We start from the raw sequence: 23,562 nt of genomic DNA, 5'->3' as shown, positions 1-23,562 counted from the left end.
GATTATGGATGATATTTTTCTTTTGTTCTGTTTTATAAACTTTCTGCTCTAATTATACTACTTTTATGACAAAACAGTAATTTTTAAAGAAAAAAACAGACTTTGCTGAGTACACAAAATAATATGAGATTGTGTGAGTAAAATCAATGGCTTTTTATATTAGAAAAAAATTAAGAATCTGTACAGAAAAAAATCAGGATGAATTATAACTGGCTGAGAGCTCCTGTTTGATCATGTTGTGTGCCAGACTGATGTTTTTTGTGGCTTTTGCTTCCTTTTAGGCACGAGTGATGATCTCATAGTTGGTAAGTTTTATGAAGGGTTTGCTGAGGAAACATCCTTAACAGTAGGTATCCACTGATAATAAATGAAATGTAAAAAGAGAGATCAAAATATCCTAGACTGCAATTTTAATTAGAAAGAAAAGAATAATGAATTCAGGCCATGGTGTAGCAAAACTGGTATCCTTATATGCATATAGAGTGAGTGTCCTTTATCAAAGTTTCTATGCTATATTTGAACCATTATAAAAAAGGAACCATTCTTCCTATTTTAATGTGTCTGGAGAAGGCAACTTGCTCTTTAGTTTATAACCTGGGAATAGTCTTCAGGATGGTAGTCGTGCCCATTTGCATAAATTGAAAGCCACAAAGACCAATTTTCTAAGCCCATTTCTGTGACCTGCCTATGTGAGAGGAATAGTTTTGTGGTAGAATTTCTAAGAGATTCAGTAGAGTCTGCTGCATAGAGTAACTCGCGCCTTGTGCCTCACACAAGAGATGTGTGCAGGGTCATGGCAAGCTGAGCAGAGGTGCTCCAGTGCTTGTTCTCACCCACTTGTTGAAATGCTGCTGTTGGACAAAGGTCACAAACTGCTTTCTCACTGATCATTTATAACCCTGTGGTAATAAGACTAATATGCTGGATTAAACCAGGAACAGAGGGGAAATCTTAAAGATAAGCCTGTGGGGAGTGTTTTTTAAAAACAGAATTTATACTTACTTTTTAAAAACTCATTAAGACACAGTTTGAAACCTACAGGTTATATTTTCCATGCATTTAATTACCATGTTTTACTGCCTAGGCATGTTCCTTGGTATGATCCTCTTGATTTTACCCATCATTGCTTCCTGTTTGATAATTCTAAAGTGCAAAAAAGGGTAAGTACAGCCATATTCTCCTAGAATATGATTATAACTCTATTTGCTGCTTCTTGGAAGCCAAAGAGATGTAAAAGATGTTGACCTAAAACAAATAGACTGCCAGTTATTTCTCCAGCAAAAATGCGTTTATTTGGGATCAGCAGAGAATAGCAATTTGAAGTCTGCAACAACGGAGAGTCATATGCAAGTCCCTGCATGGCAAGGGAAGGAGAGTGCTTTTCTTGGGAGGAAAAGGAAGTTGGGAGGGATGTAGTAAACAAAGAGTCCATGGCTTTTCATTGGCTGAGCCCATGCCAGGAAAGAAGAGGAGTCTTTCTTTTTCCTGCTGGTCTCTGTTGTCTTCCCAGTGCAGGAGAACTCCCCCTTCTGGTCCCCCAACTCTATTTATTTGAGGTTTTGGGGGATTAATCTTTTACAAAGGAAACTTCAAAAAAGAAGTACTACATAAACAGAGGTGATAATTCTTATAAAGAAGGCTGATGACACATATTAGGCATAAAGAAGTATTAACACTATTAAAAACAACAAAATTCAGCTGGGTAAATGTGAAGATCTAATTGGCTTTATTAAAAGATTCATGGATTGGGCAGCATCCCATTTAGTAACTAGAAGGATGCACAGAGGAGTTGTACAAATGGAAGGTTTTCATAGGAAGAAGGGTGGGGCAAAGGAGCTATTAGGGGAAAAAAGGATTATTTTAAAATCAGGACATCTTCCTTGGGGGCAGGGCAGAGGTGTTAGACAGCAAGGATTTATGAAATTGATTGCCTCTTCTTCCTCTGGGAAGTGGAGAGGACCTACATAAGAGATTACCTCACTGATGTTGAACAGAAAATTTCAGACTGGTTGATTAAGATTAATTTCTGCAGAAGGTCAAAACTGCAATTAAGTCTTGGGATCAAATGATTCCATTTTGGGTCTGTTACTTTCTTTAAAGAAATATATATGATTCTAAGAACACTTTCTTTAAAAGCTTAGAATTTATGAAGGACTCAAATTTTGCAAAAGAGAAAATAGAAGGAATTTTTTAAGTGTGTTGATGAGAATGTTGGTATCCTTGTTTTGCTAAAACATTTCAGACTCCGACCTCTATACACTGACCCTATCAGGGCACTAGAAGTTAGAAAGTGTGTCCCACTGGCACACATACCCAGGCTGCCAGTGTGGAAGAATTAAGGTTTTGCATGGGTATTTTTAAAAAATAATAATCTTGGAGATTGGTTCAAGATGGCGGAGTAGAACGACATGCTCTCACTCCCTCTTGCAAGAACACCAGAATCACAACTAACTGCTGAACAATCATCAACAGGAGAACACTGGAACTCACCAAAAAAGATACCCCACATGCAAAGACAAAGGAGAAGCCACAAAGAGATGGTAGAACGGGCGCAATCACAATAAAATCAAATCCCATAACCGCTGGGTGGGTGACTCACAAACTGGGGAACACTTATACCACAGAAGTCCACCCACTGGAGTGAAGGTTCTGAGCCCCACGTCAGGCTTCCAAACCTGGGGGTCCAGCAACGGTAGGAGGAATTCCTAGAGAATCAGACTTTGAAGGCTAGCAGGATTTGATTGCAGGATTTTGACAGGACTGGGGGAAACAGAGACTCCACTCTTGGACGGCAACACAAAGTAGTGTGTGCATTGGGACCCAAGGGAAGGAGCAGTGGCGCCATAGGAAACTGAACCAGACCTACCTGATAGTGTTGGAGGGTCTCCTGCAGAGGCGGGGGGTGGCTGTGCCTCACCATGAGGACAAGGACACTGGCAGCAGAAGTTCTGGGAAGTACTCCTTGGCGTGAGCCCTCCCAGAGTCCACCATTAGCTCCACCAAAGAGCCCAGCTAGGCTCCAGTGTTGGGTCGCCTCAGGACAAAAAACCAACAGGGAAGGAACCAGCCTCATGCATCAACAGGCAAGAAGATTAAAATTTTACTGAGCTCTGCCTGCCAGAGCAATAGCCAGCTCTACCCCCCACCAGTCCCTCCCATCAGGAAACTTCCACAAGCCTCTTAGATATCCTCATCCACCAGCGAGCAGACAGCAGAAGCAAGAAGAACTACAATCCTGCAGCCTGTGGACCCAAAACCACATTCACAGAAAGATAGACAAGATGAAAAGGCAGAGGGCTGTGTACCGGATGAAGGAACAAGATAAAACCCCAGAAAAACAACTAAATGAAATGGAGATAGGCAATCTTCCAGAAAGAGAATTCAGAATAATGATAGTGAAGATGATCCAGGACCTCGGAAAAAGAATGGAGGCAAATATCAAGAAGACGCAAGAAATGTTTAATAAAGATCTAGAAGAATTAAAGAACAAGCAAACAGAGATGAACAATACAATCACTGAAATGAAAACTACACTAGAAGGAATCAATAGCAGAATAACTGAGGCAGAAGAATGGATAAGTGAGATGGAAGACAGAAGGATGGAATTCACTGCTGCAGAGGAGAATAAAGAAAAAAGAATGAAAAGAAATGAAGACAGCTGAAGAGACCTCTGGGACAACATTAAACGCAAGAACATTCGCGTTATAGGGGTCTCAGAAGAAGAAGAGAGAGAGAAAGGACCAGAGAAAATATTTGAAGAGATTAGAGTGGAAAATTTCCCTAACATGGGAAGGGAAATAGTCACCCAAGTCCAGGAAGTGCAGACAGTCCCATACAGGATAAAACCAAGGAGAAACACACTGAGACATATAGTAATCAAATTGGTAAGAATTAAACACAAAGAAAAATTATTGAAAGCAGCAAGGGAAAAATGACAAATTACATACAAGGGAACTCCCATAAGGTTAACAGCTGATTTCTCAGCAGACACTCTACAAGCCAGAAGGGAGTGGCATGATATACTTAAAGTGATGAAAGGGAAGAAACTACAACCAAGATACTCTACCCAGCAAGGATCTCATTTGGATTCGATGGTGAAATCAAAAGCTTTACAGACAAGCAAAAGCTAAGAGAATTCAGCACCACCAAACCAGCTCTACAACAAATGCTAAAGGAAATTCTCTAAGTGGGAAACACAAGAGAAGAAAAGGACCTACAAAAACAAACCGAACACAATAAAGAAAATGGAAATAGGAACATACATATCAATAATTACCTTAAACGTGAATGGATTAAATGCTCCAACCAAAAGACACAGGCTTGCTAAATGGATTCAAAAACAAGACCCATATATATGCTGTCTACAAGAGACCCACTTCAGACGTAGGGACACATACAAACTGAAAGTGAGGGGATAGAAAAAGATATTCCATGCAAATGGGAATCAAAAGAAAGCTGGAGTAGCAATACTCATATCAGATAAAATCGACTTTAAAATAAAGAATATTACAAGAAACAAGGAAGGACACTACATAATGATCAAGGGATCAATCCAAGAAGAAGATATAACAATTATAAATATATATGCACCCAACATAGGAGCACCTCAATACATAAGGCAACTGCTAACAGCTCTAAAAGAGGAAATCGACAGTAATACAATAATAGTGGGGGACTTTAACACGTCACTTACACCAATGGACATATCATCCAAACAGAAAATTAATAAGGAAACACAAGCTTTAAATGACACAATAGACCAGATAGATTTAATTGATATTTATAGGACATTCTATCCCAAAACAGCAGATTACACTTTCTTCTCAAGTGCACACGGAACATTCTCCAAGAAAGATCATATCTTGGGTCACAAATCAAGCCTCAGTAAATTTAAGAAAATTGAAATCATATCAAGCATCTTTTCTGACCACAACGCTATGAGATTAGAAATCAATTACAGGGAAAAACCGTAAAAACACAAACACATGGAGGCTAAACAATATGTTACTAAATAACCAAGAGATCACTGAAGAAATCAAAGAGGAAATCAAAAAATACCTACAGACAAATGACAATGAAAACACGACAATCCAAAACCTATGGGATGCAGCAAAAGAAGTTCTAAGAGGGAAGTTTATAGCTTTACAAGTCTACCTCAAGAAACAAGAAAAATCTCAAATAAACAATCTAACCTTACACCTAAAGGAACTAGAGAAAGAAGAACAAACAGAACACAAAGTTCGCAGAAGGGCAGAAATCATCAAGATCAAAGCAGAAATAAATGAAATAGAAACAAAGAAAACAATAGCAAAGATCAATAACACTAAAAGCTGGTTCTTTGAGAAGATAAACAAAATTGATAAACCATTTGCCAGATTCATCAAGAAAAAGAAGGATAGGACTCAAATCAATAAAATTAGAAATGAAAAAGGAGAAGTTACAACAGACACTGCAGAAATACAGAGCATCCTAAGAGACTACTACAAGCAACTCTATGCCAATAAAATGGACAACCTGGAAGAAATGGACAATTTCTCAGAAAGGTATAACCTTCCAAGACTGAACCAGGAAGAAACAGAAAATATGAACAGACCAATCACAGTAATGAAATTGAAACTGTGATTTAAAATCTTTCAACAAACAAAAGTCCAGGACCAGATGGCTTCAAAGGTGAATTCTATCAAACATTTAGAGAAGAGCTAACACCTATCCTTCTCAAACTGTTCCAAAAAATTGCAGAGGAAGGAACACTCCCAAACTCATTCTATGAGGCCACCATCACCCTGATACCAAAACCAGACAAAGATACTACAAAAAAAGAAAATTACAGACCAATATGACTGATGAATATAGATGCAAAAATCCTCAACAAAATACTAGTAAACAGAATCCAACAACACATTAAAATGATCATACACCATGATCAACTGGGAGTTATCCCAGGGATGCAAGGATTCTTCAACACACGAAAATCAATCAATGTGATACACCATATTAACAAATTGAAGAATAAAAACCATATGATCATCTCAATAGATGCAGGGAAAGGTTTTGACAAAATTCAACACCCATTTATGATAAAAACTCTCTGGAAAGTGGGCATAGAAGGAACCTACCTCAACATAATAAAGGCCGTATATGACAAACCCACAGCAAACATCATTCTCAATGGTGAAAAACTGAAAGCATTTCCTCTAAGATCTGAACAAGACAAGGATGTCCACTCTCACCACTATTATTCAACATAGTTTTGGAAGTCCTAGCCATGGTAATCAGAGAAGAAAAAGAAATAAAAGGAATACAAATTGGAAAAGAAGAAGTAAAACTGTCACAGTTTGCAGATGACATGATACTATACGTACAGAATCCTAAAGATGCCACCAGAAAACTACTAGAGCTAATCAATGAATTTGGTAAAGTTGCAGGATACAAAATTAATGCACAGAAATCTCTTGCATTCCTATACACTAATGATGAAAAATCTGAAACAGAAATTAAGGAAACACTCTCATTTACCATTGCAACAAAAAGAATAAAATACCTAGGAATAAACCTACCTAAGGAGACAAAAGACCTGTATGCAGAAAACTATAAGACACTGACGAAATAAGTTAAAAATGATACCAACAGATGGAGAGATATACCATGTTCTTGGATTGGAAGAATCAATATTGTGAAAATGACTATACTACCCAAAGCAATCTACAGATTCAATGCAATCCCTATCAAATTACCAATGCCATTTTTTACAGAACTAGAACGAAAAATCTTAAAATTTGTATGGAGACACAAAGACCCCAAATAGCCAAAGCAGTCTTGAGTGTAAAAACGGAGCTGGAGGAATCAGACTCCTTGACTTCAGACTATACTTCAAAGCTACAGTAATCAAGACAATATGGTACTGGCACGAAAACAGAAATATAGATCAATGGAACAGGATAGAAAGCCCAGAGATAAACCCACGCACCTATGGTCAACTAATCTATGACAAAGGAGGCAAGGATATACAAAGGAGAAAAGACAGCCTCTTTAATAAGTGGTGCTGGGAAAACTGGACAGCTACATGTAAAAGAATGAAATTAGAACACTCCTTAACACCATACACAAAAATAAACTCAAAATGGATTAGAGACCTAAATGTAAGACCAGGCACTATAAAACTCTTAGAGGAAATCATAGGCTGAACACTCTTTGACATAAATCACAGCAAGATATTTTTTGATCCATCTCCTAGAGTAATGGAAATAAAAACAAAAATAAACAAATGGGACCTAATGAAACTTAAAAGCTTTTACACAGCAAAGGAAACCATAAACAAGACGAAAAGAGAACCCTCAGAATGGGAGAAAATATTTGCAAACGAATCAACAGATAAAGGATTAATCTCCAAATTATATAAACAGTTCATGCAGGTCAATATTAAAAAAACAAAGAACCCAATCCAAAAATGGGCAGAAGACCTAAGTAGACATTTCTCCAAAGAAGACATGCAGGTGGCCAAGAGGCACATGAAAAGCTGCTCAACATCACTAATTGTTAGAGAAATGCAAATCAAAAGTACAATGAGTTATCACCTCACACCAGTTAGAATGGGTATCATCAGAAAATCTACAAACAACACATGCTGGAGAGGGTGTGGAGAAAAGGGAATCCTCTTGCACAGTTGGTGGGAATGTAAATTGGTACAGCCACTATGGAGAACAGTATGGAGGTTCCTTAAAAAACTAAAAATTGAATTACCATATGATCCATCATTCCCACTACTGGGCATATACCCAGACAAAACCATAATTCAAAAAGACACATGCACCCCAATGTTCATTGCAGCACTATTTACAATAGCCAGGTCATGGAAGCAACCTAAATGCCCATTGACAGACGAGTGGATAAAGAAGATGTGGTATATATATACAATGGAATATTACTCAGCCATAAAAAGGAACGAAATTGCAACATTTGTAGAGACATGGATGCATCTAGAGACTGTCATACAGAGTGAAGTAAGTCAGAAAGAGAAAAACAAATAACATATATTAACGCATATATGTGGAACCTAGAAAATGGTACAGATGAACCGGTTTGCAGAGCAGAAATTGAGACTCAGAAGTAGAGAAAAAACGTATGGACATGAAGGGGGAAAAGCGGCGGGGGTGGTCAGCGGGGTGGTGTGCTGAATTGGGCGATTGGGATTGACATGTATACACTGATGTGTATAAAATTGATGACTAATAAGAACCTGTTGTATAAATAAATAAACAAAATAAAATAAAACTAATAATAATCTTTTATAAACACCATTTATTTTTTAAACTTGCCAAAACCTTGCAAGGATTCAGATCTAAATAAAGAAATGTTTTTGACTGGGAAGAGAACATACACAGCTTGTGTACTAGTTGATTTAATTATAACAAAATCAGTGAGGTCAAAGTCAATGAGATATGAGCAAACTATATCCACGAGAAACAGTTTGAACTTTAAATGAAGAGATTTCTATAGCAAACGTTCTCAGCAAATACGGTGTCCTAAAGAAGCTTTACAGAAATTGAAGTTTTGATATGCACAGAGGATGCCAATATAAACTTTAAAAACAACAAAGTATCACAGCAGAACTTGTTGCAAACAATCTAGCCATTTCCTGCCTCTCCCTGCATTGTCCTTTCTCACACTTTAAATTCTCTCTTGTCTTCTTGGTCTTCACTACACTCCTCACTATGCCCTTCCCCAGACGATGAGCTACTTGTGAACAGGGACCACCTACAAGGGACTCAAAATAATTTTATTTAATGACTTTTGATCTCCACTTTTACAGTAGTCAAGACTAGTAGTAAGAATAGCAATAGCTAACACGTTGTTTACAACATGCTTTACCATTTGTGGTCTTCTTTGGCCCTCAAAGCAACTCTGTGAAGTAGGTAGACCCTATAATATTATTAACCCAAAGCAGAGAAGCCTCTGAGATGCAGAGAAATTCAGTGACTTGCTTAAAATCATATCAGTGGGAAGTTGTTAAGAGTTAAGGCTCTAGTCCGAGTTATCTGAAGCAAAATCATGAACACTTTCCCACATTCTGTTGATAATTTTCTTTGCCCATTTCTGAATCTGCTTTTGTATCACTGAATTTCAGTATCTAGAACTGTGTATAGTACAGGGTTGAAATATTTCCTCTTTCTTTCTTTCTTTTTTTTTTTTAAACATCTTTATTGAAGTATAATTGCTTCACAATGGTGTGTTAGTTTCTGCTTTATAACAAAGTGAATCAGCTACACATATACACACGTTCCCATATCTCCTCCCTCCTGCATCTCCCTCCCTCCCACCCTCCCCATCCCACCACCCCAGGCAGTCACAAAGCGCTGAGCTGATCTCCCTGTGCTATGCGGCTGCTTCCCACTAGCTATCTATTTTACATTTGGTAGTGTATATATGTCCATGACACTCTCTCACCCTGTCACATCTCACCCCTCCCCCTCCCCATATCCTCAAGTCCATTCTTTAGTAGGTCTGTGTCTTTATTCCCATCTTGCCACTAGGTTCTTCATGACCGTTTTTTCCCTTAGATTCCATATATATGTGTTAGCATACTGTATTTGTTTTTCTCTTTCTGACTTACTTCACTCTGTATGACAGACTCTAACTCCATCCACCTCATTACAAATACCTCCATTTCATTTCTTTTTATGGCTGAGTAATATTCCATTGTATATATGTGCCACATCTTCTTTATCCATTCATCCGATGATGGACACTTAGGTTGCTTCCATGTCCTGGCTATTGTAAATAGAGCTGCAATGAACATTTTGGTACATGACTCTTTATGAATTATGGTTTTCTCAGGGTATATGCCCAGTAGTGGGATTGCTGGGTCATATGGTAGTTCTATTTTTAGTTTTTTAAGGAACCTCCATACTGTTCTCCATAGTGGCTGTATCAATTTACATTCCCACCAACAGTGCAAGAGTGTTCCCTTTTCTCCACACCCTCTCCAACATTTATTGTTTGTAGATTTTTTGATGATGGCCATTCTGACCGGTGTGAGATGATACCTCATTGTAGTTTTGATTTGCATTTCTCTAATGATTAAGGATGTTGAGCATTCTTTCATGTGTCTGTTGGCAATCTGTATATCTTCTTTGGAGAAATGTCTATTTAGGTCTTCTGCCCATTTTTGGATTGGGTTGTTTGTTTTTTTTGTTATTGAGCTGCATGAGCTGCTTGTAAATCTTGGAGATTAATCCTTTGTCAGTTGCTTCATTTGCAAATATTTTCTCCCATTCTGAGGGTTGTCTTTTGGTCTTGTTTATGGTTTCCTTTGCTCTGCAAAAGCTTTTAAGTTTCATTAGGTCCCATTTGTTTATTTGTGTTTTTATTTCCATTTCTCTAGGAGCTGGGTCAAAAAGGATCTTGCTGCGATTTATGTCATACAGTGTTCTGCCTATGTTTTCCTCTAAGAGTTTGATAGTGTCTGGCTTTACACTTAGGTCTTTAATCCATTTTGAGTTTATCTTTGTGTATGGTGTCAGGGAGTGTTCTAATTTCATACTTTTACATGTACCTGTCCAATTTTCCCAGCACCACATATTGAAGAGGCTGTCTTTTCTCCACTGTATATGCTTGCCTCCTTTATCTAAGATAAGGTGACCATATGTGCGTGGGTTTATCTCTGGGCTTTCTATCCTGTTCCATTGATCTATATTTCTGTCAGTACCAAACTGTCTTGATTACTGTAGCTTTGTAATATAGTCTGAAGTCAGGGATCCTGATTCCTCCAGCTCCATTTTTCATTCTCAAGATTGCTTTGGCTATTCGGGGTCTTTTGTGTCTCCATACAAATTATGAAATTTTTTGTTCTAGTTCTGCGAAAAATGCCAGTGGTAGTTTGATAGGGATTGCATTAAATCTGTAGATTGCTTTCTGTAGTAGAGTCATTTTCACATTGTTGATTCTTCCAATCCAAGAACATGGTATATCTCTTCATCTATTTGTATCATCTTTAATTTCTTTCATCAGTGTCCTATAATTTTCTGCATACAGGTCTTTTGTCTCCTTAGGTAGGTTTATTCCTAGATATTTTATTCTTTTTGTTGCAATGGTAAACGGGAGTGTTTTCTTAATTTCACTTTCAGATTTTTCATCATTAATATATAGGAATGCTAGACATTTCTGTGCATTAATTTTGTATCCTGTTACTTTACCAAATTCATTGATTAGCTCTAGTAGTTTTCTGGTGGCAGTAATAGGGTTCTCTATGTATAGTACCATGTCGTCTGCAAAGAGTGACAGCTTTACTTCTTCTTTTCCAATTTGGATTCCTTTTATTTCTTTTTCTTCTCTGATTGCTGTGGCTAACACTTCCAAAACTATGTTGAATAATAGTGGTGAGAGTGGGCAACCTTGTCTTGTTCCTGATCTTAGTGGAAATGGTTTCAGTTTTTCACCATTGAGGACAATGTTGGCTGTGGGTTTGTCATATATGGCCTTTATTATGTTAAGGAAAGTTCCCTCTATGCCTACTTTCTGGAGGGTTTTGATCATAAATGGGTGTTGAATTTTGTCGAAAGCTTTCTCTGCATCTATTGAGATGATCATATGGTTTTTCTCCTTCAATTTGTTAATATGATGTATCACGTTGATTGATTTGCATATATTGAAGAATCCTTGCATTCCTGGAATAAACCCCACTTGATCATGGTGTATGATCCTTTTAATGTGCTGTTGGATTCTGTTTGCTAGTATTTTGTTGAGGATTTTTGCATCTATGTTCATCAGTGATATTGGCCTGTAGTTTTCTTTCTTTGTGACATCTTTGTCTGGTTTTGGTATCAGGGTGATGGTGGCCTCGTACAATGAGTTTGGGAGTGTTCCTCCCTCTGCTATATTTTGGAAGAGTTTGAGAAGGATAGGTGTTAGCTCTTCTCTAAATGTTTGATAGAATTCGCCTGTTAAGCCATCTGGTCCTGGGCTTTTGTTTGTTGGAAGATTTTTAATCACAGTTTCAATTTCAGCGCTTGTGATTGGTCTGTTCATATTTTCTATTTCTTCCTGGTTCAGTCTCGGCAGGTTGTGCATTTCTAAAAATCTGTCCATTTCTTCCAGGTTGTCCATTTTATTGGCATAGAGTTGCTTGTGGTAATCTCTCATAATCGTTTGTATTTCTGCAGTGTCAGTGGTTACTTCTCCTTTTTCATTTCTAATTCTATTGATTTGAGTCTTCTCCCTTTTTCTCTTGATGAGTCTGGCTAATGGTTTATCAATTTTGTTTATCTTCTCGAAGAACCAGCTTTTACTTTCATTTATTTTTGCTATTGTTTCTTTCATTTCTTTTTCATTTATTTCTGACCTGATCTTTATGATTTCTTTCCTTCTGCTAGCTTTGGGGTTTTTTTGTTCTTCTTTCTCTAATTGCTTTAGGGGCAAGGTTAGGTTGTTTATTCGAGATGTTTCCTGTTTCTTGAGGTAGGCTTGTATTGCTATAAACTTCCCTCTTAGCACTGCTTTTGCTGCATCCCATAGGTTTTGGGTCGTCGTGTCTCCATTGTCATTTGTTTCTAGGTATTTTTTGATTTCCTCTTTGATTTCTTCAGTGATCACTTCGTTATTAAGTAGTGTATTGTGTAGCCTCCATGTGTTTGTATTTTTTACAGATCTTTCCTGTAATTGATATCTAGTCTCATAGCGTTGTGGTCGGAAAAGATACTTGATACGATTTCAATTTTCTTAAATTTACCAAGGCTTGATTTGTGACCCAAGATATGATCTATCCTGGAGAATATTCCATGAGCACTTGAGAAAAATGTGTATTCTGTTGTTTTTGGGTGGAATGTCCTATAAATATCAATTAAGTCCATCTTGTTTAATGTATCCTTTAAAGCTTGTGTTTCCTTATTTATTTTCATTTTGGATGATCTGTCCATTGGTGAAAGTGGGGTGTTAAAGTCCCCTACTATGATTGTGTTACTGTCTATTTCCCCTTTTATGGCTGTTAGTATTTGCCTTATGTATTGAGGTTCTCCTATGTTGGGTGCATAAATATTTACAATTGTTATACTTTCCTCTTGGATCGATCCCTTGATCATTATATAGTGTCCTTCTTTGTCTCTTGTAATAGTCTTTATTTTAAAGTCTATTTTGTCTGATATGAGAATTGCTACTCCAGCTTTCTTTTGATTTCCATTTGCATGGAATATCTTTTTCCAACCCCTCACTTTCAGTCTGTATGTGTCTCTAGGTCTGAAGTGGGTCTCTTGTAGACAGCATATATATGGATCTTGCTTTTGTATCCATTCAGCCAGTCTGTGTCTTTTGGTGGGAGCATTTAATCCATTTACATTCAAGGTAATTTTCGATATGTATGTTCTTATTCCCATTTTCTTAGATATTTTGTGTTTGTTATTGTAGGTGTTTTCCTTCTCTTGTGTTTCTTGCCTAGAGAAGTTCCTTTAGCATTTGTTGTAAAGCTGGTTTGGTGGTGCTGAACTCTCTCAGCTTTTGCTTGTCTGTAAAGGTTTTAATTTCTCCATCACATCTGAATGAGATCCTTGCTGGGTAGAGTAACCTTGGTTGTAGGTTTTTCTCCTTCATGACTTTAAGTATATCCTGCCACTCCCTTCTGGCTTGCAGAGTTTCTGCTGAGAGATCAGCTGTTAACCTTATGGGGATTCCCTTGTGTGTTATTTGTTGTTTTTCCCTTGCTGCTTTTAATATGTTTTCTTTATATTTAATTTTTGATAGTTTAATTAATATGTGTCTTGGCGTGTTTCTCCTTGGATTTATCCTGTATGGGACTCTCTGTGCTTCCAGGACTTGATTAACTATTTCCTTTCCCATATTAGGGAAGTTTTCAACTATAATCTCTTCAAATATTTTCTCAGTCCCTTTCTTTTTCTCTTCTCCTTCTGGGACCCCTATAATTCGAATGTTGGTGCGTTTAATGTTGTCCCAGAGGTCTCTGAGACTGTCCTCAGTTCTTTTCATTCTTTTTTCTTTATTCTGGTCTGCAGTAGTTATTTTCACTATTTTATCTTCCAGGTCACTTATCCATTCTTCTGCCTCCGTTATTCTGCTGTTGATCCCATCTAGAGTATTTTTAATTTCATTTATTGTGTTTTTCATTGTTGCTTGGTTCCTCTTTAGTTCTTCTACATCCTTGTTAAATGTTTCTTGCATTTTATCTATTCTATTTCCAAGATTTTGGATCATCCTCAGTATCATTTTTCTGAATTCTTTTTCAGGTAGACTACCTATTTCCTCTTCATTTGTTAGGTCTGGTGTGTTTTGACCCTGCTCCTTCACCTGCTGTGTGTTTTTTTGTCTTCTCATTTTACTTTTCTTACTGTGTTTGGGGTCTCCTTTTCACAGGCTGCAGGTTCGTAGTTCCCGTTGTTTTTGGTATCTGTCCCCAGTGGCTAAGGTTGGTTCAGTGGCTTGTGTAGGCTTCCTGGTGGAGGGGACTAGTGCCTGTGTTCTGGTGGATGAAGTTGGATCTTGTCTTTCTGTTGGGCACGTCCACGTCTGGTGGTGTGTTTTGGGGTATCTGTGGCCTTATTATGATTTTAGGCAGCCTGTCTGCTAATGGATGGGGCTGTGTTCCTGTCTTGCTAGTTGTTTGGCATAGGGTGTCCAGCACTGTAGCTTGCTGGTCGTTGAGTGAAGCTGGGTCTTGATGTTGAGATGGAGATCTCTGAGAGATTTTTGCTGTTTGCTATTACGTGGATCTGGGAGGTCTCATGGACCAGTGTCCTGAAGTTGGCTCTTCCACCTCAGAGGCACAGCCCTGATGCCTGGCTGGAGCACCAAGAGCCTTTCATCCACATGGCTCAGAATAAAAGGGAGAAAAAAATAGAAAGAAAGAGGATAAAATAAAATAAAATAAAGCTATTATAATAAAAAATAAGGAAAAAAATATTAAGAATAAATGTATTCAGAAAAAAAATTTTTTTTTAATTTTTAAAAATAGATTTATTAATTTTTATAGTAAAAATAAGAAAAAAATATTAAGAAAAAAATTTATTAAGAAAAAAAATTTTAATTTTTTAAAATAAAAAATTTGAAAAATCTTATTAAAAATTTTTTTTTTAATTTCTAAAAATAGAAAATAAGGAAAAAATTATCAAGAAAACATTGATTAGGAAAAAAAAATTTTAAGTTAAAAAAAACCCCAAAAAACACGGACGGACCTAACCGTAGGACTAATGATGAAAGCAAAGCTATACAGACAAAATCTCACCCAGAAGCATACACCTATACACTCACAATAAAAGGAAAAGGGGAAAAATTAATATATCCTGCTCCCAAAGTCCACCTATTGAATTTGGGATAATTCGTTGTCTATTCAGGTATTCAACAGATGCAGGCACATCAAGTTGTTTGTGGAGCTTTAATCCGCTGCTTCTGAGGCTGCTGGGAGAGATTTCCCTGTCTCTTCTTTGTTCGTACAGCTCCCGGGGTTCAGCTTTGGATTTGGACCTGCCTCTGCATATAGGTCGCCTGAGGGCGTCTGTTCCCCACCCAGACAGAACGGGGTTAAAGGAGCAGCTGCTTTGGGGGCTCTGGCTCACTCAGGCCAGGGGGAGGGAGCGGTAAGGAGGAGGCAGGGCGAGCCTGCTGCGGCAGAGGCCGGCGTGACCTTGCAGCAGCCTGAGGCGCGCCGTGCGTTCTCCCGGGGAAGTTGTCCCAGGATCACGGGACCCTGGCAGTGGCGGGCTGCACAGGCTCCCGGGAGGGGTGGTGTGGAGAGTGACCTGTGCTCACACACAGGCTTCTTGGTGGCGGCAGCAGCAGCGTTAGCATCTCCTGCCCGTCTCTGGGGTCCGCGCTGATAACCCCGGCTCGCGCCTGTCTCTGGGGTCCGCGCTGTTAGCCGTGGCTCGCGCCCACCTCTGGGGTCTGCGCTGATAGCTGCGGCTCGCGCCTGTTTCTGGAGTTCGTTTAGGCGGCACTCTGAATCCCCTCTCCTTGCGCGCTGCGAAACAAAGCGGCAAGAAAAAGTCTCTTGCCTCTTCAGCAGCTGCAGACTTTTTCCCGGGCTCCCTCCCAGCTAACACCGAAGCCGGAGCCTCAGCTCCCAGCCCCCGCCCGCCCCGGCGGGGGAGCAGACAAGCCTCTCGGGCTGCTGAGTGCTGCTCGGCGCCGAGCCTCCATGCGGGAATCTCTCCTCTTTGCCCTCCGCACCCCTGTGGCTGCGCTCTCCGTGGCTCTGAAGCTTCCCCCCTCTGCCAGCTGCAGTCTCCGCCCACGAACGGGCTTCCTAGTGTGTGGAAACCTTTCCTGCTTCACAGCTCACTCCCACTGGTGCAGGTCCTGTCCCTATTCTTTTGTCTCTGTTATTTCTTTTTTCTTTTGCCCTACCCAAGTACGTGGGGATTTTCTTGCCTTTTGGGAGGTCTGACGTCTTCTGCCAGCGTTCAGTGGGTGTTCTGTAGGAGCAGTTCCACGTGTAGATGTATTTCTACTGTATCTGTGGGAAGGAAGGTTATCTCCGCGTCTTACTCTTCCGCCATCTTGCCCCTCCCCTCCTCTTTCTTTCAATAATCCTTTTTTTCTCCCTCTATTTTATTGGATTTGTCTTAGCTACTCTGGTATAATGAGTCAGTATCTTTCTAGAGAATGGTAGGCAAACTCTCATTTTTCACTCTATTTTGAGTTATTAGCTTACAAGAGAATTATAATATTTCTGTAAGGGCCTCTGTCTTATTAAGGTTTAGTGACAATTTTCCTATTTGTTCATGCAAAGTTTTTTTCTGTGATATAACCTCACTGGCTTGACATTTCACTAGTTTTTTTTTTTTAAAAAAGGTCTTATCTGCACACTTAGTATTTTACAATGTATTTACTACCTCAATAATTTGTGACAAATGTTAAACAAGATAAGTCATGCACTGATCACTGAGAAATAATAGATTCCTCCATTCAGAGCCCAATAATCTTTACCTGTTGTTTTTGCCTCTAATTCGCTCCAATTTCTATACAAAACAGCCCCTTGTCCACATTCAGATAAAGCCTTAAGTCTTCATTAGTATTATGCATAGAGTTCAAAATTATTAAGGCCGCTCTCTGGAAAGGCTCGCTGCATTACCCTATATTCACATTAGCCACCATCAACCACTTGCACAGCCATTCTTTGAACACATACTCACTAAGGTTGTATCCTATTGTACCCCATGTACCACTCAGCATCCAAGACCACTTTCAGGCCATTACTCACCTAACCACCTAGTCACTGCTCCTTGGACGCCCATCCAGCGTGGCTGTCCAGCCCTCTACGCTTCCTCATGCATGAATCTCAAGTTGCCCTTCCTCATCCTGTGGACACTTTGCTCCTGACTCACAGTCTCCTCTTTGTCTCAAGTGGTGCCACCATCTAACCTCCATGAGAGGGTAAAGAGGAATAATGAGGAAGTACTGGGAAGTGGTGGGGTGACTGAACTCTTTGTGCTTCCATTCTTAAATCCCTAATACCAACCTAGACTTGAAATCTAAAGGTAATGGTATCGTATGATTCATCATTTCATTTATGTAAAGTGAAGTGCTTATTAAATGACCCACAAAGAGGCAAAGGAGCATACCCGGTAAGACCCTGGGCTTTGCAATGGGTAAGACCTGTGTTCTCACTCACTTACTACTATGAGATCCTCAACAAGATAATACATATCCTGTCTAAACTCTACTTTCCTTCCCTACAAAATAGGGAAAATAATAGATTCTACCTCATTTAACACAGGGCCTCACATATGGTGAATGTCAGAAAAGTTAACTATTTTTATTTACACATGATTGTTATTATTGACATTTAAAAGTAATTAAGTACTTCTGCATACTGTCAGTTCTCATATAAACTCATGAAAACTATTGCTGCTCTCCTAACTGTGGGTATTAACAGTACAGAAAACAAAATTTACATCTTCACTACACGGAAAGAAAGAAGCCTTGTGTAAAATTGCAGTGCAAAGCCATTCACATTGTGAAGCCTAAATGTCACAGTATTGTGGTGAACAATATTTACTAATCAAAATTACGTTGGAAATAGTGAAATGTGTTATTTTAAGTATGGACACTTGTCTATAAGCAACTTAGAATCTTCTGACACAATTTAGAATCTTCTGACACAATGTATAGGATGGTTTTATTATTATTTCCTAATGCAAGTTTTTACTTAGACTTGAAATGTGGGATTTGGTTTTTCTTTTTAGATATCTTCAAAGATTTGAGAAACTTGAAGCAAAGTATGGCCTAAATTTCAAAATGAAAGCTACTAATTTCTTTCAACACTGAAAGTTATATATTTAAAATATTTTTTCCTATTTTTCTCCATTGTAAATTAGCAACAATACAGATGAAAAATTGAAAGAAGCAGTTATCCATTTGCATCCCAAAGAAGGCAGTGGTGTCCATCCTCATACTCTGCAAACAAATCAGGAAAATATCAGGTACCTAATACATAAACTGAATTCAAAGCATTTTCAACAACTCAAATGTTGAAAATGAAAGTAGGATTTGAATATGCTATGGCACTAGTTGGATCACTGATACCAAAGGAGATGGAATGGACTTCAGGAGCTGGAAACGCCTTTGTGGTTTTCTTCTTGGATTGTTGTTTCCAGTGTTTTTGGGGTGAGGACTGTCAGTGCTCTGCACAGGCAGTTTCTTTTCAAAGCTTTCCTACACTTTTGTGCATTTATGCTATGAACCTTTGAGAATAGTAAGCTTTTCTGTTTCTTTTGGAACCCAAGCATTTGCTCAAGGTGCATCTCAATCTGTGCACATTGACCGCTGACCGCCTTTTTAAAAACAGGTAGGAATTCCTTAATGAAATTGTCTCAAATTTCCCTTTTAAAATTGGAATTTTGGCCATAGTATTTCACAGGAGTAAGGTTAATCATTTGTGGCAACACATGGTTGACAAGGAGTGAGTTAGAGTCTGTATAAAGCTTAAGACCTGTGCACCCAGGCCAGGTGCAGGGGCAGAGAGGGCAATATAGCCATCTCCAGTGTCACAGCCCCATGTTAAAGGACATGAGAATATTCAATGATGCAGGTAACACATGATGTTGGGAAGTCTTGTGAGGTGGAAGGAGAACAATGATGAGGGATCCAGAGGCAGTAAAAACTGTGAGTGACAGGTGAGCTGATGAGCCTCATCAGGGGTGTCCATCAGTACAAGAACAGTGTTCCTGGCCTTGAGAAACAGGAGAGGCTTCAGCATGGCCAAGGGAGCATTTGGATACCTTGAACTCTACAGTAACTTCTTTCAATCTTACTGCGAGTAGGGGAGGAGGACATGCTATCTGAAGCTGACCCTCCTCCAAACCTCAAGCTCCTGTTTATTTCCTCTAACAAAACCATCAATCAGAAAAGAGACTCAAGGAATCATTTTTTGTGTTATGAGGGACCTGTGTGTGTTCCAAAATGAGGATCTTTTTATTTAGTTGCTCAATTCTTTTTTAAAATTTTTTTTTAGTTTTGGCTGCATTGGGTCTTCGTTGCTGCACGTGGGCTTTCTCTAGTTGCAGTGAGCAGGGCCTACTCTTCGCTGCAGTGCACAGGCTTCTCATTGCGGTGGCTTCTCTTGTTGCAGAGCACGGGCTCTAGGCACATGGGTTTCAGTAGTTGTGGCACATGGGCTCAGTAGTTGTGGCTCGCGGGCTCTAGAGTGCAGGCTCAGTAGTTGTGGCACAAGGCCTAGTTGCTCCACAGCATGTGGGATCTTCCCAGACCAGGGCTCGAACTCGTGTCCCCTGCATTGGAAGGCGGATTCTTAACCACTGCACCACCAGGGAAGCCCAGTTGCTTAATTCTGAGAACTCTTCCTTTGACAAAAGAAGCAATGAGGAAAGGTCAAGTTATTGTTAATCTCTTATCGATTTATGCTGTCGACTGAAAAAAAACGCACAACGTGAGAGTTGTGAGTTAAGTTTTATTTGGGGCAAAATGAGGACTATAACCCGGGAGACAGCATTCAGATATCTCTGAGAAATCGCTACGAAGAGCAGGGGGGAAGGTCAGTATATATGTGATTTTGGTGGTGGGGGTGTATATGCAGTCAAGCCCACATTTTTGCAGAAGGTTGATGCTAGTCTTGTGAAGGTTGCTGCTAGTTACAAGGAGCAGACATCACCATGAAAACTTTTAGTACTTACCTAGATAGGAGGAGATGCAAGAATAAAAATAAAATCTCATATAATCTTCTCCTGAAAATATCTAACTATCTGAAGGCCCGTTCTGCAAGCTTTTTCCAAAGCACAGTGCCTCATTCCCGATCTCCAACCTGAACTCCTTTCAGGGGATGTTGAAAGTCAGCAGCTGCAGCGGCTCATGATTTAATCCTTCTAGAGGTAGATGGCAAGTGCCAATTGGTAGTTGGCAATACTATACTTTTTTGTGCCCAACATAGCAGCCACAACAGAGGACGGTAAACACTTCTTTTATTTATTTATTTATTTTTGTTATGGCTGTGTTGTGTCTTCATTGCTGCATGTGGGCTTTTCTCTAGTTTTGGTGAGTGGGGGCTACTCTTTGTTGTGGTGCACAGGCTTCTCATTGCGGTAGCTTCTCGTGTTGTGGAGCATGAGCTCTAGGTGTGTAGGCTCAGTAGTTGTGGTTCACGGGCTCTAGAGCACAGGCTCAGTAGTTGTGGTGTGTGGGTTTAGTTGCTCCACGGCATGTGGGATCTTCCCAGACCAGGGCTCGAACCTGTGTCCCTTGCATTGGCAGGTGGATTCTTAACCACTGTGCCACCAGGGAAGTCCAAGTAAACACTTCTTTTAAAACTTGTAATTTATGCGCAATGCATAATGCACAATGCATCATGATTATCAGCATATAAATTCTGGGTAGTTCAGTTGTCGACCACGTTGTCATCTAAATAAAAATATCTTGTTATTTCAGTGTCCTTCCTTGACAAAGTACTATAAAGCTGGAGAACACCTCCAATTAAAATGTTGATTGGGAAGGAGCCAATTCATTTCAACAGAATAAAATCTGAGACTCATAAAATCTTTGAAGTGACTTCACAGAGATGCAAACATGTGCACTTGAAGATGCTGAAGCTCTACCAGTACCTAGTGAAGCTCCCTCTTCTTAGCTTGGATTACAGTCACCCCTTCACCCTCTTCTCTTCTGCGGAAAGCACACATTATCTAGTCAGGGGAAAGCTACACTTAGGATTTTATAAATAGTCCCAACTATTTAAAGGAAAAAAAGTGTTGCCTAGGATTTCTGTTTATAAGTTGGTCAGTTTTTTTTTTTTTTCAAATGTTTATAATAAGAATGGGCTCATTAGGGCAAATATGGAAAATGCAGGGAGAAGATATGAAAAAAAGTCACATTAATTATACTACCCAGTGGTAACCATTGTTAATATTTTAATTCATGTTCTGCTAATCTTTATATATGTTTCTTTATACACACATATGTTTTTCTTTCTTAAATACTTTTTTATTGAATAGAATCCACTCATTTTAGACAGTTTGGAGAAAAATATATGGTATATCAGTTTTCACTTTCTCAAAGAAAAATAAATTAATTTCTGTTTATTAAAAAGGCATTGGGACTTCCCTGGTGGTCCAGCGGTTAAGACTCCATGCTCCCAATGCAGGGGGCCCAGGCTGGATCCCTGGTCAGGGAACTAGATCCCGCATGCCACAACAAAGAGACTGCATGCCACAACCAAAGATCCTGCATGCCGCAACGAAGAGGCAATGAAGATCCTGCATGCTGCAACTAAAGACCCAGCACAGACAAATAAATAAATAAATTTTTAAAGAAAGGTATTAAATGATTATAGGGGAGATGGGTCAATACTATTCAAGAGAAATAGCTGGGAAAAAAATTAAGCTTTGGATATTTCCTAAGCTCTATTTCAAAAGCGCTTTGACCTATGTTATTAATTTTAAAATACTAAAATTTAAATAAAAATAATTTTTATCATAAAAGTAACTAGCTTACTTTTGTATTAATTCAGAGTACACTAAATTAACTAAGAAAGCATGACTTTTAACAATTTATCAAGCTAATAATGTCAGGGAGGAAAAATTTCCCTCTGGAAATTCTTATAGCTGGTCTAAGAATTAAATTGACATCAGACAGATTAACAGGAGAAAACCAAACCAATTTTAATAACATGTTTATGTGGGAGAAACCCAGGAAAACTGAATAACTCCCAAAATGGTCAGAGCACTCCCCTTAAATACCATTTTCAGCTAAAGACGAAGGAGGATGTTGGGGGTAGTGGTTTGGAACTTTAAAGGGGAGGAAGGTAATTTACATGGAGGTGGAAAAACAAATGTTTGAAAAATGCTTGCTGAGCCAGGCAGAGACAATGAGACTCAGAGTAGACTCTGATCTCTAGGCCCTGCCAAGTTCCCCCCCCACACACCACTCCCACCACTTTAGCCCATATTCTTTGCACATATCTCTGGTTATAGTCCTATTCCAGGAACAATCACTTTATCTAATTTTTTTAAGCAGCTAAGAGGGTGGTAACAAAAAAAAACTTCCTGAGCTTTCTGTTTCTTAAAAATAATCAGCCTAGGGCTTCCCTGGTGGTGCAGTGGTTAAGAATCCGCCTGCCAATGCAGGGGACACGGATTCGAGCCCTGGTCCGGGAAGATCCCACATGCTGTGGAGCAACTAAGCCTGTGCACCACAACTTTTGAGCCTGTGCTCTAGAGCCTGCGAGCCACAGCTACTGAGCCTGCAAGCCACAGCTACTGAAGCCGATGCACCTAGAGCCCGTGCTCTGCAAGAAGAGAAGCCACCGCAATGAGAAGCCCGCGCACCGCAACGAAGAGTAGCCCCCACTCGCCGTAACTAGAGGAAGCCCACGCGCAGCAACGAAGATCCAATGCAGCCAAAAATAAATAGATAACTCTATTTAAAAAATAATAATAATCAGCCTAATAATCCTCATGCCAATGAGACACATTTCCAGGTGGCACATTTTATTCCCCTACAATAAACATGTACTGACACCTTCTAAATAAGTAGCCCTGGAATCTTTAATGCATCCACATCCTTATAGATCAAAACTTTATTTGGTATAATATTATTGGCCACTCTAATGATCTCTAAAAAATATCAAATCTTTCTGGATATTTAACAATAGATTTGTATAAGACTACTGCTAATTCCTGTGTAATTCTGGGTTTTAAAGTATATTCTTCCACATTTACCTTGATAAATATAAAGAGTGAACTGGACATCAACTTGACTTTCAATTTAAAATCATACAAGATAGAAAAATAAAACAGTATAAGCAAAGAAAAATGAAAGAAAAAATTGCAACTTATATCACAGGCAAAGGGTAAATGGCTTGAGACTTAAAAATTCAAAGACAATTGCTGCTCACCTCATAAAATACAGGCAAAGGACATACACCTATGTCAACAAAACAAAAAAGAAAGACAAGTAGCCCCTGAAAATATGAAAAGTTGCTCAATGTTTTGCTTAGCTAAAATTTTAGCAATCTCTATTATCTCTTGGGTTTCTGAGGAAGTAAATTTTAAAGGAGAACAGAAATCAATTGCTTGGGAATCAACCATTCTTAGAATCAAAATTTCCCATCACAAG

The 23,562-nt window shown here is 39.0% G+C and overlaps 1 protein-coding gene across 1 annotated transcript in view; it reads left to right on the top strand.

The window, feature by feature from the left end:
* Nucleotides 1–20,943, top strand: part of CR1 (complement C3b/C4b receptor 1 (Knops blood group)) — a 189,414-nt gene extending 168,471 nt beyond the window's left edge. The window contains 3 exon segments of the mRNA XM_057528241.1: nucleotides 282–305; nucleotides 18,329–18,422; nucleotides 20,881–20,943. Coding sequence (XP_057384224.1) covers nucleotides 282–305; nucleotides 18,329–18,422; nucleotides 20,881–20,893 — 131 coding nt within the window. The 3' untranslated portion in view covers nucleotides 20,894–20,943.
* The last annotated feature ends 2,619 nt before the right edge of the window (nucleotides 20,944–23,562 follow it).

The sequence above is a fragment of the Balaenoptera acutorostrata genome, chromosome 1 (assembly GCF_949987535.1).
Source record: "Balaenoptera acutorostrata chromosome 1, mBalAcu1.1, whole genome shotgun sequence".
Taxonomy (NCBI): domain Eukaryota; kingdom Metazoa; phylum Chordata; class Mammalia; order Artiodactyla; family Balaenopteridae; genus Balaenoptera; species Balaenoptera acutorostrata.
This window is presented reverse-complemented; position numbering and strand designations above follow the sequence as displayed.